This window comes from Colobus angolensis, unplaced genomic scaffold (assembly GCF_000951035.1).
Source record: "Colobus angolensis palliatus isolate OR3802 unplaced genomic scaffold, Cang.pa_1.0 Scaffold552, whole genome shotgun sequence".
Taxonomy (NCBI): Eukaryota; Metazoa; Chordata; class Mammalia; order Primates; family Cercopithecidae; genus Colobus; species Colobus angolensis.
Window position 1 is genome coordinate 91,515 of NW_012119066.1, and position 13,442 is coordinate 104,956.

The following is a 13,442-nucleotide window of genomic DNA, read 5'->3' on the forward strand; positions in this document are numbered from 1 at the left end:
GGGGACACGCCCCCCGCATCCCCGCCCCGCGCCCACGCCAACAGGCCACGCCTACTTCCGCTCCCCGCTGTATCAGCCACACCCACCTAGGGCGGCCTCGCCTCAGGGCCCGCCCACTTCCGGCCTCGCGTGGGCCGCAATCACTGTTCCGCAGTTCCCGCCTGCATTCCTCGCGCCCTCTTCCTGGAGTCCCGGCTCTCCTTCACCCCGCCCCAGCACTGACATTCAGGCCTCAGTCGTCGAGGGCAGCTCCCGCGAGGGGCTCGTTTGGCGCACTCAAAACGCTCAGGGCGCACCACAGGGCGTCCGCCCCGACCCCGCCCCCCGTCCACCGTCCCCGGAGGCCTCCAGCTCGGCCCCGCCTCTGTCCCTTCCCTGTGGCGGAGCCGCCTCTCCTCGCGCCCTGCCCGTTACTGCAGCGCTCCCGCCTTCCCGCCGCCGTTGTTGGGACCAGCCGCTCGGGGCCGGGCTGATACGGCCGCTTCACCACGCCCCTGTCCGCGACCATGGCCTCCTCCGAGGTGGCGCGGCACCTGGTGAGTCCCGCCGACGCCGGGGCCCCAGCCCCGAGCTCCTCGGCCCCCGCGGGACTTCCCGGACCGCGACCCCGGCCCGCCGGCCCCCTGGTCCGGCCCGGGATTGTGACCCGCGCCCCCTCGGGCCCCGCCCGCCCAGTTCTTCCCGGCTTCCGCGGCGGCCGGGCGCCTGGGGCGGGAGAGGAACCTCTGCGGAGCCTGGGCGCGGCCGGACCCCGGCTCGCGGGGCACAGGGCGCGGTGCCAGCGTCGGGACGGTGGGAGAGTTCTTCTTGAACGACTTCCCGATCTTTGCCAAAAGTTAAATCTGCAGCAGTGATTGTGGGTCTCTCATGCCTGTAACGGTGTTGAGGGCGCAGTGCGGACTGATTGAATAGCGGTCATCTTTTACAGCCGTAAACACTTCCCAGCCTCCCTGGCCCCGGGAGAAAGCCCGGCTTCCCTGGCTTTTCAAAAGCTTTCCCGTTTTACCCAATGGTGTGGTCGTCCAAGTTTTCCTCCATTAGGATTTTGAACCGTTTTTTTTCCCGCCTTGACTCTTTTGTACTCTAAAAGAACGCGTTTGTTCATTGTTTTGAACCTTTCCAGTTACTTTTGTATATTTGTTTCGCTTGTTAGTAAGGCAGCGGTTTTCTAAGTGTGGTTACAACTATTTTTGTAATAGTACCAAGGAGCTGTACATCGAGTTTTCCGAAGGCTACATGATATGGAATGATACCACCGTTTGGAGGGCCGATGTCTGTGTATTCTTTTTTTTTTTTTTTATTTTTTTTGAGACGGAGTCTCACTCTGTCGCCCAGGCTGGAGTGCAGTGGCCGGATCTCAGCTCACTGCAAGCTCCTGTCTGTGTATTCTTAAAAACAAATTCTCCCTTTTAAATTCTGATAGTAAACATTAGTGGTTTTAATCTATGTAAACAAAAGCCTTTTGGAGGCTGGAGACCAAAAAGTTTGAGAACTACTCTCCTAAGCAGCCTCCTACATGAGAAGTTTAAATTGTAGAAAGAGTTCAGATTGTAGGCTGGGGAGATTAGAGGATCCGTCCAAAGTGACACCGTTGGTTTGTTTTATAGAACATGGACAAAGATTTTTCTCCCCGATTCAGCCCAGGTCTCTTTTCTTTCTATCGCTTATTTTTAAAAAATCTCAAATTTTCTGTTTGGACCCCCTTGTCTCTGTTGCTGTGTTTGTGTGCATGTGTGAGTGAGGGAAAATTGAGGGGTCCTGGTGAGGAAAATGTGTTTTATAAACTCTTTGATTCGTAGAGTACGTATCCAGACAAGCTTGAGCAGAAGAGAGCACTTCATTTAGCTGATGTTAGATTTGTTTTTAATTGTATTTAATTTGCTTTGAGACTTATTTTCGAATCAAACTTTATTTTGCATTAATTGTAGATTCGTATGCAGTTGTAAGAAATAATGCAATATAGAGAGAACCCCTTACCCAGCTTTCCACAGTAATACCTGGCAAACCCATAGTATGATATCACAACCAAGATACTGTCATTGATTGATACAGTGAAGATAAAGGATGTTCCCAGGACCAGGAGGATCCCATAATGCCTTTTTATAACCACACTCACTTCTTTCCTGCCCTGCCTCCTCCTTAACTCCAGACAATCAGTGATTCGTTTTTATTCCTGTAATTTTGTCATTCCAAGACTTATATAATGGAATTACCCAGTTAGTAACCTTTTGAGATTGGATTTTTTTTTTACTCAGCAAAATTCTGGAGATTCATCCAGGTTGTTGCATGTATCTGTAGTTTGCTGACGTAGTATTCCATGGTGTGATTGTGCCACAGTTTGAAGGATATCTAGGTTGTTTTCAGTTTTTGGCTATTGGGAATAAAGCTGCTATAATAATTCATGTCCAGTAACTCATAATGTAAGCGTAAGTCTTCAGTTCTCTGGGATAGATGCCCAGGAATACAGTTGTTGGGTCATATGGTAATTGCATGCTTAGTTTTATAAGAAACTGCCAAACTTTCTGAGAATGGCTATATTATTTTCCATCCCCACCAGAAGAGTATGAGAGGTCCAGTTTCTGCACATCCTCACCAGCATTTGGTGTTGTCCCTATTTTTAATTTAGCCATTCTTATAGATGTATAGTGACACCTCATGGTGATTTTAACTTGCATTTCTCACATTGTCACCCAGGCTAGAGTGCTGTGGTGCCACTTGGCTCATGGCTCACTTCAACCTCAGCCTCGACCTCCTGGGCTCAAGCGATCCTCCTGCCTCAGCCACCCCAAGTAGCTAGGACTATAGGTGTGCACCACCACACCCGGCTAATTTTTGTATTTTTTATAGAGGCAGGGGTATGACCATGTTGCCCTGGCTGGTCTCAAACTCCTGGGCTCAAGTGATCGTCCAGTCTCAGCCTCCCAACATGTTGCCTATTTTCTGGTTAGTTTTTTTTTTTTTTTTCTGTTGGGTTTAAAGTTTTTCAGGTGTACTAGATTCCAGTCCTTTCTCAGATATGTCATCTACAAATGTTTTCTCTCAGTCTGTAGTTTATCTTTTCATCTTCTAATAGGGTCTTTTGCAAAGCAAAATTTTTAAAGTTTGTTGAAATTTGTCATTTTTTCCTTTTATGGACTGTGCTTTTGGTGTCAAGTTTAAGAACTCTTTGCCAAGATTTGCTCTTATTTTTTTCCTAAAAGTTTTATAGTTTATGTTTCATATTTATGTTATGACCCATTTTGAGTTAATTTTTCTGTTAGGTGTCAGACTTAAGTTGAGGGCCATTTTTTGGCCTATGGATGTCCGGTTGCTCCAGCACCGTTTGTTGAATAGACTCGCTTTCAATTATTGAATTGTTGATGCACTTTTGTCAAAAGTCAGTTGAGCATATTTGTGTGGGTCTATTTCAGTCTGTTTCTGGGTTCTCCATTAGCACACAGTCTTGATTCCTGTAGCTGTGTACATATGAAATAAGGTAGACTGATTTCTCCCACTTGATTCCCCTCTCCCTCAGATTTTTAGCTACTCTAGTTCTGTTCCTTTTGTTTGTAAGTTTTAGAATCATTTTATCTATATTTACAAATAATTTTGCTGGAATTTTGAGAGGAGTTACATTAAATGTTTATATCAATTTAGGGAGAATTGATAGCTTTATTATGTTGAATCTTCTAACTCATGTACATAGTATTTCTCTTCATTTCTCTCTCTTGTTTTTTTGGAGACGGAGTGTTGCTCTGTCACCCAGGCTAGAGTTCAATAGCGTGATCTCAGCTCACTGCAACCTCCACCTCCTGGTTCAAACAATTCTCATACCCCAGCCTCCCGAATAGCTGGGATTACAGGCATGTGCCACGACGCCTGGCTAATTTTTTGTAATTTTAGTAGACACGGGGTTTCTTCATGTTGGTCAAGCTGGTCTTGAACTCCCAACCTCAGGTGATCCACCTGTTTCAGTCTCCCAAAGTGTTGGGATTACAGGCATGAGCCACCGTGCCCAGCCCAGACCTTTTATTAATAGAAGAGGATATTACAACTCAGGGAAGTAGCTGGGCACAGTGGCTCACACCTGTAATCCCAGCCCTTTGGGAGACCCAGACAGACGGATCACAAGGTCAAGAGATCAAGACCGTCCTGGCCAACATGGTGAAACCCCATCTCTACTAAAAATACAGCAATTAGCTCGGCGTGGTTGTGTGCACCTGTAGTCCCAGCTACTCAGGAGGCTGAGACAGGAGGATTGCTTGAACCTGGGAGGTGGAGGTTGCGGTAAGCTGAGATCGCACTACTGCACTGCAGTCTGGTGACAGAGCAAGACTCTGTCTTTGAAAAAAAAAAAAAACACCTCAGGTAAGTTTAGTGTCTCGCTCAAGGAATCACAGCTAGTGATCGTGAGATTACTCTGTGTCATATTGTCCCTGCCATTATCTCCACCATGCCCCTTATTAGGGAATTACATCACTTTATGATTCAGGAGATCCTGACTGTATAATTAGTTATTGCTGACTGAGATAGTGGATCTTGAAACAGTGTTGAGTACAGTCCACTGACTGCCTTTTCCTCGCTGGAGAAACAGCCGTAATTTTCCACTTCTTCAGTTATCCTTACCTTTTAAGTGGTGTCTACATCTTTGCAATTCCTGTCCACATTTGTTGTTTTCTGTTTTAGCTACAATGCTTCTGAACTCTTTTTCTCATTCCTTCTCAGTTATTCTTCAGTGAGGATTATTTTTGTATCTAAGAGGCTTCTCTCATTTGTTTTACTTTCTGTCTTGAAGTTGTGATTCTTAATTCTTTTCTTTCATGTCCTGTTAATTACCATCTCCGCGCCTTGGGATATTCCCATCTCTTCATCTGGAGATCCTATTATCATTGTAGTATAATGAAAGACTCAGTTCCCATGCTACTTCCTCTGAAGCTTTCCCAGAGAACTCCAGCCCCTGGCAGCCAGGCTGCCTCTCATTTGGCATTTGGTCATATGCTACCTTGCAGTTCGTCCTAATTTATGTTTTTATATTGTTAACCTTTTGCATCAAGTAAGCTCTGCATTTTTTCGTCCTTAAATTATCTGCCTTCAGGAAGAGCAACCTGTGTTATTCTTTGTATCCTCCATAGCCATACTCATATATCTTTGAGGACAGGTGTTGATTTTTTTTTTATGTGGAAAGTATGTTATCTTGGACAATTTTATTCTTGCTGAATGTTAAATGAATAAATTATAAATGCAGGCAACCAGCAGCTGTTTGTTCATCTACATGTATGTTCTAATGAAGCTCCACCTTCCCTAGGCTGTAACACTGATAGTCTCATGCTTTTCAGATATTCCCAGACTGATTTTCCTTATAACATAGCCCCAGACTCTGTTTGGATTAATTGATTGATTGATTGATATATTTTGATGTGTGGGAATGAAGGAGAAGGATGCTCTTAAATTTTTATTATCTACTGCAGGATAGATTCCTTCTCTTCAAGAATACGTACAGGACCCTTGTTTTCAACCATATTAATGTAATTTGTCTCTGCTTTAGATTTTGGGCATTCCTAGTATAAAATGCCTGATGTGCAAAGCTTTTGTAATGAGAACTTTAATTCTTACACTTTCTTCTGATTACATCTGGAAGGTTGATTTAGATAATGCTTTATTTAGAAAATTTAATACTTTTTAGGATTTGTATCTACTACTGATTTAAGGATTATGGAGAAGGAATCATGTATCTCATAGTCATAATGACAAAAGTAAACTATTTTAAATTCTAATGTTAAACACCTTAAAGCAAATACGATTTAATAGCTTGGGATATAGCACTTATACTTTGTTGGTATTATTGTTAGTAAATAGGCTACCTGGTCTGTGCCAAGTAGGATGGGGTCCCCAGCCCCTCCACACTAGTTTCAGCCTAACTTCACATGACCAAGGAGCTTATCAAAGATAAGGTGGAAATGTGGCTATTCTCTGATTTCCTTTACCTTCCTCCCCTAAGAATCAGGTCAAGTTTATCCTGCCCTCTGTGTGGTCTGTATTTATGGGGATAGCAAGAAAGTCCTATTGTCTTAGAGTGTCTGTTACATAGAAAGAGTTCACAAATTGTGAAGTATTAGGTAGGGTGTATATTGATGGATACCTTGAATGTTTAGTGAGTGTCCATGAGAAAACTATCCAGTTTTCTCATAGACAAATAGAAGCTGTGCATGGTGACATTTTCCCTTAGCTGCATATATACTATTTGGCAGAAACATTACCTTGAGCTCTAAGTTAGGCCAGAATTAACTCAAATGATTTTTGAAAATTAAAATATAAAACTGCTTTTGTTATAAAGGACCTTTAAGAGGAATAGGTGACTAAGGTAATTCTATGTGAATAGATGAGAAATGTTCTCACTGACAAATTAGTAGCTAGTTCTGCTCACTCTGAGTGAGTCACGGCTTCAGAAACAGACATTGAACTTTTCTCCATCTCCAGCATAATCTTCAGTTTTTTTTTCCCGTTTGCACTGCATGAAATCTACTTTATAGAAAGTCCTTTTGTCGTCTTATAAAAGTATAGATACTTCCAGGGAGGTTAGTCAGTGGGTAACTTTCCTAATGCCTAGGGAGATCCTGGGAATCAAGGAAGTCAGAGTTTCCCTGGGGGTGAACACAGGTAGGTAGTTTTGATTTAGGGCAAGTTGGGTGAGGAGTCAGGGGAGGGGAGGGCTGCACAAAGGGAGGTGGGAAAAGACTAAATCTAAACTTTGCCTTTTTCAAGGTTTGTCTAGAACAGTGTTTCTCAACATTTTTTTCATTATTGTTCCCTCAGGAGAAAAATTAAGATTAAATAAAATGTAATTAATTAATAACATTTGATTTTTATTAAATTAATCCAAGTAATTAAGTTCTCCCTAGTGGGAGGAATCCAGTACTAAAGCATATACATTTTTCAGATACGGTTGAGCTTTGATGAAGGCCACAGACCATTTATTTATTTATTTATTTATTTTTGTCCTCCCAAGAACCAATTTCTGCTCTCTTTAGTGGGAGAGATAATACAGGTACTGCCCCTATTGAGAATGCGTGATCTGTAGTTAGCCATCCTAGCAATAGGGCAACATATGTTTTTTCTTCTTAGTCTGCTACTAGATTTGAAAACAGTCTAAGACTAAATACTCTGTACATTATAAGTTAAATGAGGCATTCGAGAACCTACTCAGGACCTTAGCTGTTTGTAATATTGTTCTATGGAGACTGTATTCTTACTCCAAGCAGCTTACTAATGCGAATTTTTGGAAAATACAAATTATTTGTGTGATTATGATTTATACTACCTTTAAAGCTTTTTACAAAAGCTCAATATTGAGCTAAATAGTAGAGGAAGAGATGGGCACGGATTAGCGGAGAAGATCAGGCTAGACATTTTAGACAGGAAGAATATTCACTGTCTGACACTGTTTATATGCTCAGCCTTAAAATAACATGAGAAGCCTTTCAATTCTTCACTATTCCTGAAAGAAATAGCTTTGCTGGGCGCAGTGGCTCATGCCTGTAATCCTAGCACTTTGGGAGGCTGAGGTGGGTGGATCACCTCAGGTCAGGAGTTCGAGACCAGCCTGGCCAACATGGTGAAACCTTGTCTCTACTAAAAATACAAAAATTAGCCTGTCGTGGTGGTGCGTGCCTGTTGTCCCAGCTACTCGGCAGGCTGAGGCAGGAGAATCACTTGAACCTGTGAGACAGAGGTTGCAGTGAGCTGACATCGTGCCACTGCACTCCAACTTGGGTGACAGAGTGAGACTCCATCTCAAAAAAAAAAAAAATAGGCCGGGCGCGGTGGCTCAAGCCTGTAATCCCAGCACTTTGGGAGGCCGAGACGGGCGGATCACGAGGTCAGGAGATCAAGACCATCCTGGCTAACACGGTGAAACTCCATCTCTACTAAAAAATACAAAAAACTAGCCGGGCGAGGTGGCGGGCGCCTGTAGTCCCAGCTACTCGGGAGGCTGAGGCAGGAGAATGGCGTGAACCCGGGAGGCGGAGCTGAGATCCGGCCACTGCACTCCAGCCTGGGCAACAGAGCAAGACTCCATCTCAAAAAAAAAAAAAAAAAAAGCTTTAAAATTTTTAGTGCAATTTTTTTTTTTTAATAAAAGGAAACTTTTTAGCTATTATTTTCAACTTTTAGTGGCCCAGTAATATCTGAAGATCTTTGCAGGTAATAAAGTAGTTAAGATATATTTTTCTGTGGATTTGTTCTTTGTGGCTATAACTGTCCACTGTGGTAATTGAATGTTACCAGATACTGAAGTGCATTCACCATGGCAAGTACTTCCCTTGTGTTATCACATTTTATTTTTTATTTTTTGGTTTTTGAGACAGAGTCTCACTTTGTTGCCAGACTGGAGTGCGGTGGTGCAATGTCGGCTTATTGCAACCTCTGCCTGCTGGGTTCAAGCAACTCTCCTGCCTCAGCCTCCTGAGTAGCTGGGATTACAGGCATGTGCCACCGCATCCAGCTAATTTTTGTAGTTTCAGTAGAGACGGGGTTTCACCATGTTGGCCAGGATGGTCTCAATCTCTTGACTTCGTAATCTACCCTGTTTGGTCTCCCAAAGTGCTGGGATTACAGGCGTGAGCCAGCGCACCCGTCCTGTGTTATCACATTTTATTCTCCCAGCCCATGAGCTGAGTACTGTTATCTCCAGTTTTTTGGATGAGATGCAACTTTCACACATCCTTGCACAAAATGTCTCTTGTTTCCTCCATGTTGTCTTTGTACCTCCTTGCCCCAGACCTCATTCCAGGCTTTGGCAGTTCTTAATGATGCAGCATTTTGCATCTGTTGCTACTATAAACAGTTAATTCTAACAGCCTTCTTAACATACATTTATACTGATGTCATGTTAACTCTTCTCCTTTGTGACGTGGGTCATTGAGAGAATTTCTAGGGGCTCTCTGTTTTGGTAGAAGATAGGCTGCTTGTCATATAGTAACAGAAATTCTGTTGTATAGAAAAGAATTATAATTTACAGTTTCTATGTAACTCTGAGGACCAAAGAACCTAAGACAGCATTATACTTTGAACAGTTGGAGAAAATATTTTAATTTTGCTTTATATTTGCATATTTTGCTATATATTTTCTTTTTCGTTGATTACAAAAATTATACAGATATTATTTAGTTTTATCCTCAGATATTCTAATTAGTTTTTTTAGCTATACTTTGCCATTTACCTTTTAGAAAATTGTTATACTTTTATGAATTAACTTTGTTATACAAGTACAATTTATTTATTTATTTATTATTTTTTGAGATGGAGTTTCACTCTTGTGGCGCAGACTAGAGGGCAGTGGTGCGATCTCAGCTCACTTCAACCTCCGTTTCCCAGGTTCAAGCGATTCTCCTGCCTCAGCCTCCTGAATAGCTAGGATTACAGGCACCCGCCACCATGCCCGGCTAATTTTTGTATTTTTAGTAGCATGGGCAGGCTGGTCTCAAACTCCTGACCTCAGGTGATCCACCCGTCTTGGCCTCCCAAAGTGCTGGGATTATAGGCATGAGCCACTGTGCCCGGCCTCAAGTACAATTTATATACAGTAAATTTACCCTTTTTAGTATAAGGTTCATTGAGTTTTGGTGAAGGCATACAGTTGTGTAACCACCAGCTATTTAAGCTAGTTCCATAACCCCCGAAAATGTCCTTGTGCTATTGGTAGTCAATCTCTTATCCCACCCTCCTCTGACAACCACTGACCAGTTTTCTGCCTCTATTGTTTTGCCTTCCGCAGTGTCAATTGTATGGAATTTTCATAGCCTTTGCACTGGCTTCTTTCACTCAATGCCATGCCTTTGAGATTCATCCATGTTTATCACTGAGTCATATTCCATTATATTGATGTGCCTCAATTTAGTTTATTCATCCTTTCTCCATTTAAAGAGCATATGGGCTGTTTCCAGTTTTTGGCAATTATGAATGAGGATACTGTATACCTTTACTTACAGGTTTTTGTTTGAATGTGATTTTTGTTTTTGAGATGGAGTCTCACTGTGTCGCCTAGGCTGGAGTGCAGTGGCATGATTTCAGCTCACTGCAACTTCCGCCTCCTGGGTTCAAGTGATTCTCCTGCCTCAGCCTCCCGAGTAGCTGGGATTAGAGGTGCGGGCCACCATGCCCGGCTGAATGTAAATTTTCATTTCACTTTGGTCAATGTCTAGGAGTAGGATTGCTGAGTGGTCTAGTAAGTGTGGGTTTAACTTAGTAAGAAACTGTCATACTGTTTTACAAGTTAGTTGTACCATTTTGTATTCCTACTAGTGATGAATGAGAGTGTGTTGCTCTGCGTCCTTGCCAGTACTTTATATTGTCAGTTTTTTGGGGGTTTTTTTGTTTGTTTGTCATTCTGATAGGTATGTATTGATATCTCACTGTGGTTTTAGTTTGCATTTCCCTAATGACTGTCATGTGCTTATTGGCCATCTGTACATCCTTGGTCAAGTGTTCCATCTTTTCCCAATTTTTAATTGGGTTAGTGTCTAAATATTGAGTTGTACAAGTTTAAAAATATATATACATATATGTATTTCTTGTATAAGTCCTTTATGAGACAGATGATTTATAGCTGTTTTATCTCAGTCTGTGTCTTGTCTTTCTTGTCTTTTCAGTCCCTTTTTTCTTTTGAGACAGGGTCTCCCTCTATCTCCCAGGCTGAAGTGAGGCCAGGGGGCATGATCATGGCTCACTGTAGCCTCGACCTTCTCAGCTCGGCTGATCCCCTTGCCTCAGTCTCTTGAATAGCTGGGACTATAGGTATGCGTCACCACACCTAGCTAATTTTTTAAATTTTTTGTAGAGATGGGGTTTCACCATGTTGCCCAGCTGGTCTTGAACTCCTGAACTCAAGCCATCCACCTGTTTGGGCCTCCCAAAGTGCTGGGATTACAGTTGTGAGCCACCGTGCCCAGCTCATTTTCTTAACTACATCTTTTGAAGGGCAGAAGTTTTTTATTTAAGTCCAGTTCATCATTTTTTCTTTTATAGATTGTGCTTCTGGTGTTGTAGGTAAAAAGTATTTGCTTAACCCAAAGTCACAAAGATTTTATACCTTTTCTTCTAGAAGTTTTTAGGTCAGCACTCCATTTTGCATAAAATTTTATATGTGGTACCAGAAATGAATTGAGGTTCTTTTTGCTCATTTTAGCATATGGGCGTCCAGTTGTTCCAGCACTGGTTTTTTTGTTGTTGTTTTTGTTTTTAAACTCTACTTTCTCCATTGAGTTGTATTTGGGCCTTTGTGAAAATCTCCTCCCTGCTACCACCTCAGTTACACTCTTATCACATTACTTCTTTCTTTCACAGCACTTACACGGTTTGTTTTCTTGTTTAACTCTGTCTCCTCACTATAATGTAAGCCACTTGAGGGGAAGAACCTTTGTGTGGGACAAAGGATGGGAAGGGCATCCAGGTAGAGGGAATGGCATTGCAAAGGGCTGGTGGTGAGTGGAGCTTTGGTGTGTCTGAAACATGCCAGAGGAGGACATCAGGAGCAAGATGAAGCTGGAGACTGGGTGGGGCCAGATCCCGCAGGGCCTGGGTGCAGCTAGAGTAACCAGAGGCTATGACTGGGGACGAAAGGATTGCCTCTGAGCGGGAACAGGAATCATGTGTTTGTCAGCATAGCTGAAAGAGGGATCATCAGTGACGGTTTTCAATTCGTTATTACCTGTGTCTTGTTCCACAGCTTCCTAGGAAGTTTTGCCCGCTGCTATTCTTGGTTAAGTGGGCCATGCCTTCCTTTATGTATTCGTGAGTTTAATCAGAATACAGAAATATTTGACTAATTTTATGTTGACTGAACTTTTTCCCAGAGGGAATGTCTGGAAACTTTCTGTCATTAATGGATTCACCTTGTACCCTAGAATCATGTAGATGGGACAGTTGATTACCACATTCCTCACGTCAATTTTCAGATCCTCCTCTTCTCCCCGCTAACAGTTCTGACCCTCACTCAGCTGTCATACTGTCTGCTAACCACATGCCTTTGTTGCAGTCATATCTGAAACACCACCTCTCCTGGTGCCTGATGGTTTAGCTACTGACTGCCTATAATTCTCTAACATTAGACCTGTCAGAATTCTGGATGATTTCAGCATCTGCATAGAGTATCCTTTCAGTCCCCACCTTTTCAGTTTTCTGCCCTTCTCCTTGTGCCCCCCCTAAGTGGGTAAACACACAGGGTAGAGGTGCCCATCCCTTGCTCATGCCACCTCCACATTTCCTATCCACTTTCCCTGCCTTATTTTTCTTTATTTGATTTATCATCCTCTAGCAAAGTGTATGCTTTACTTAGATTTTTGTCTGTCTTTCCCTAACTGGAATAGGAGCCGTGTAAGAGCAGAGATTTTTCTGTTTTTTAACTTATGCATCCCCAGTACTTAAGACAGTTTCTGCAACATAGTAGGCACTCAATACATAGCTGCTGATTAAATGCATTTTTATAGATATTTGAGGAAGACCTGTAGGCTTTTTTCTGTATTAGTCTTTGTTAAATTCACATAAGTAATAATATTAATAGATATCAAAAAGAAAGGGAAATATTTATTCCCCCTCCAAGAATCAGACTTCATAATACTTGTTCATATGCAGAAATCATTTTTACTTTTAACCATGGTGTTAATACAGCACAAACCTGTATTATTCTACTGCTTAATGTCACATATCCATTTCTCTCAATTTTATTAATTATTTCTTCTAATCTTTGTAGTAGTAATTGCCCATTGTAGTAATAATTCCCCCATTTCAATATATGCAACTTTTTTCTTCCTTTGATGATTTTTTTTCTGACTATAAAAATGAGATAATATTTTATAAACTGCTGCCTGATACTAGTAATATGGTATAATTATATTCAGCCTAAAAACTAAGCCTAACTGGCTTGATGAATTAAGCTGAATCTTTAGTGCTCTTATCAGTATAGAACAATTCCAGTCTGAAGGAATCAGTGGAAACTTCAAGAGAAGTGAGAATTACCACTGGGCCACATATATTTGTTTTTGATAATGTAAAATTTACCCTAATTATATATATGCTTGACTAAAGATTTGGGTGATTACATAAAAGTTCTTTGAGGGATCCAGGGTGCTCATAGGAACCATAAACTCAGTAGTTCCAAAATTGCATCAAACCTGTGCTGATTCCTCTCCTATTCTCTTTCCTGCTTCACAGTGACGTCTCTCCAGTGACCTTAGTTTGAGTCACTTGGACTCAGAATCATGAAGTCACTGAGTCATAAAGGACTCCTGGCCTCTTGCAGCCTCACCTTTTCTGCTGTCCTTGCATTTACATATAAGCCTCCTTGGGTTTCAATGATGAACTCACTGTGATTTTCCAACCATACCGGTTATATTTGTACCCTTGGCACATGCTGATTCCACTACTGTATGTTCCTCCCCTCCCCTTCCCTCCCCTCCCCTTCCCCA

The 13,442-nt window shown here is 42.2% G+C and overlaps 2 protein-coding genes across 5 annotated transcripts in view; one reads left to right on the forward strand and one right to left on the reverse strand.

Moving 5' to 3' along the window:
- The window catches only part of SOWAHC (sosondowah ankyrin repeat domain family member C), a 2,655-nt gene extending 2,430 nt beyond the window's left edge, over positions 1-225 (reverse strand). The window contains exon 1 of the mRNA XM_011961475.1: positions 118-225. Coding sequence (XP_011816865.1) covers positions 118-225 — 108 coding nt within the window. The remainder of the gene's footprint in view (positions 1-117) is intronic.
- SEPT10 (septin 10) overlaps positions 70-13,442 on the forward strand; it is a 74,120-nt gene continuing 60,747 nt past the window's right edge. For 2 of the 4 annotated variants that reach the window (XM_011961457.1, XM_011961458.1), the window contains exon 1: positions 70-536. In XM_011961457.1, the coding sequence (XP_011816847.1) occupies positions 507-536 (30 nt within the window). In that variant the 5' untranslated portion in view covers positions 70-506. The remainder of the gene's footprint in view (positions 537-13,442) is intronic. The other 2 variants (XM_011961459.1, XM_011961460.1) reach the window with 2 other exon arrangements.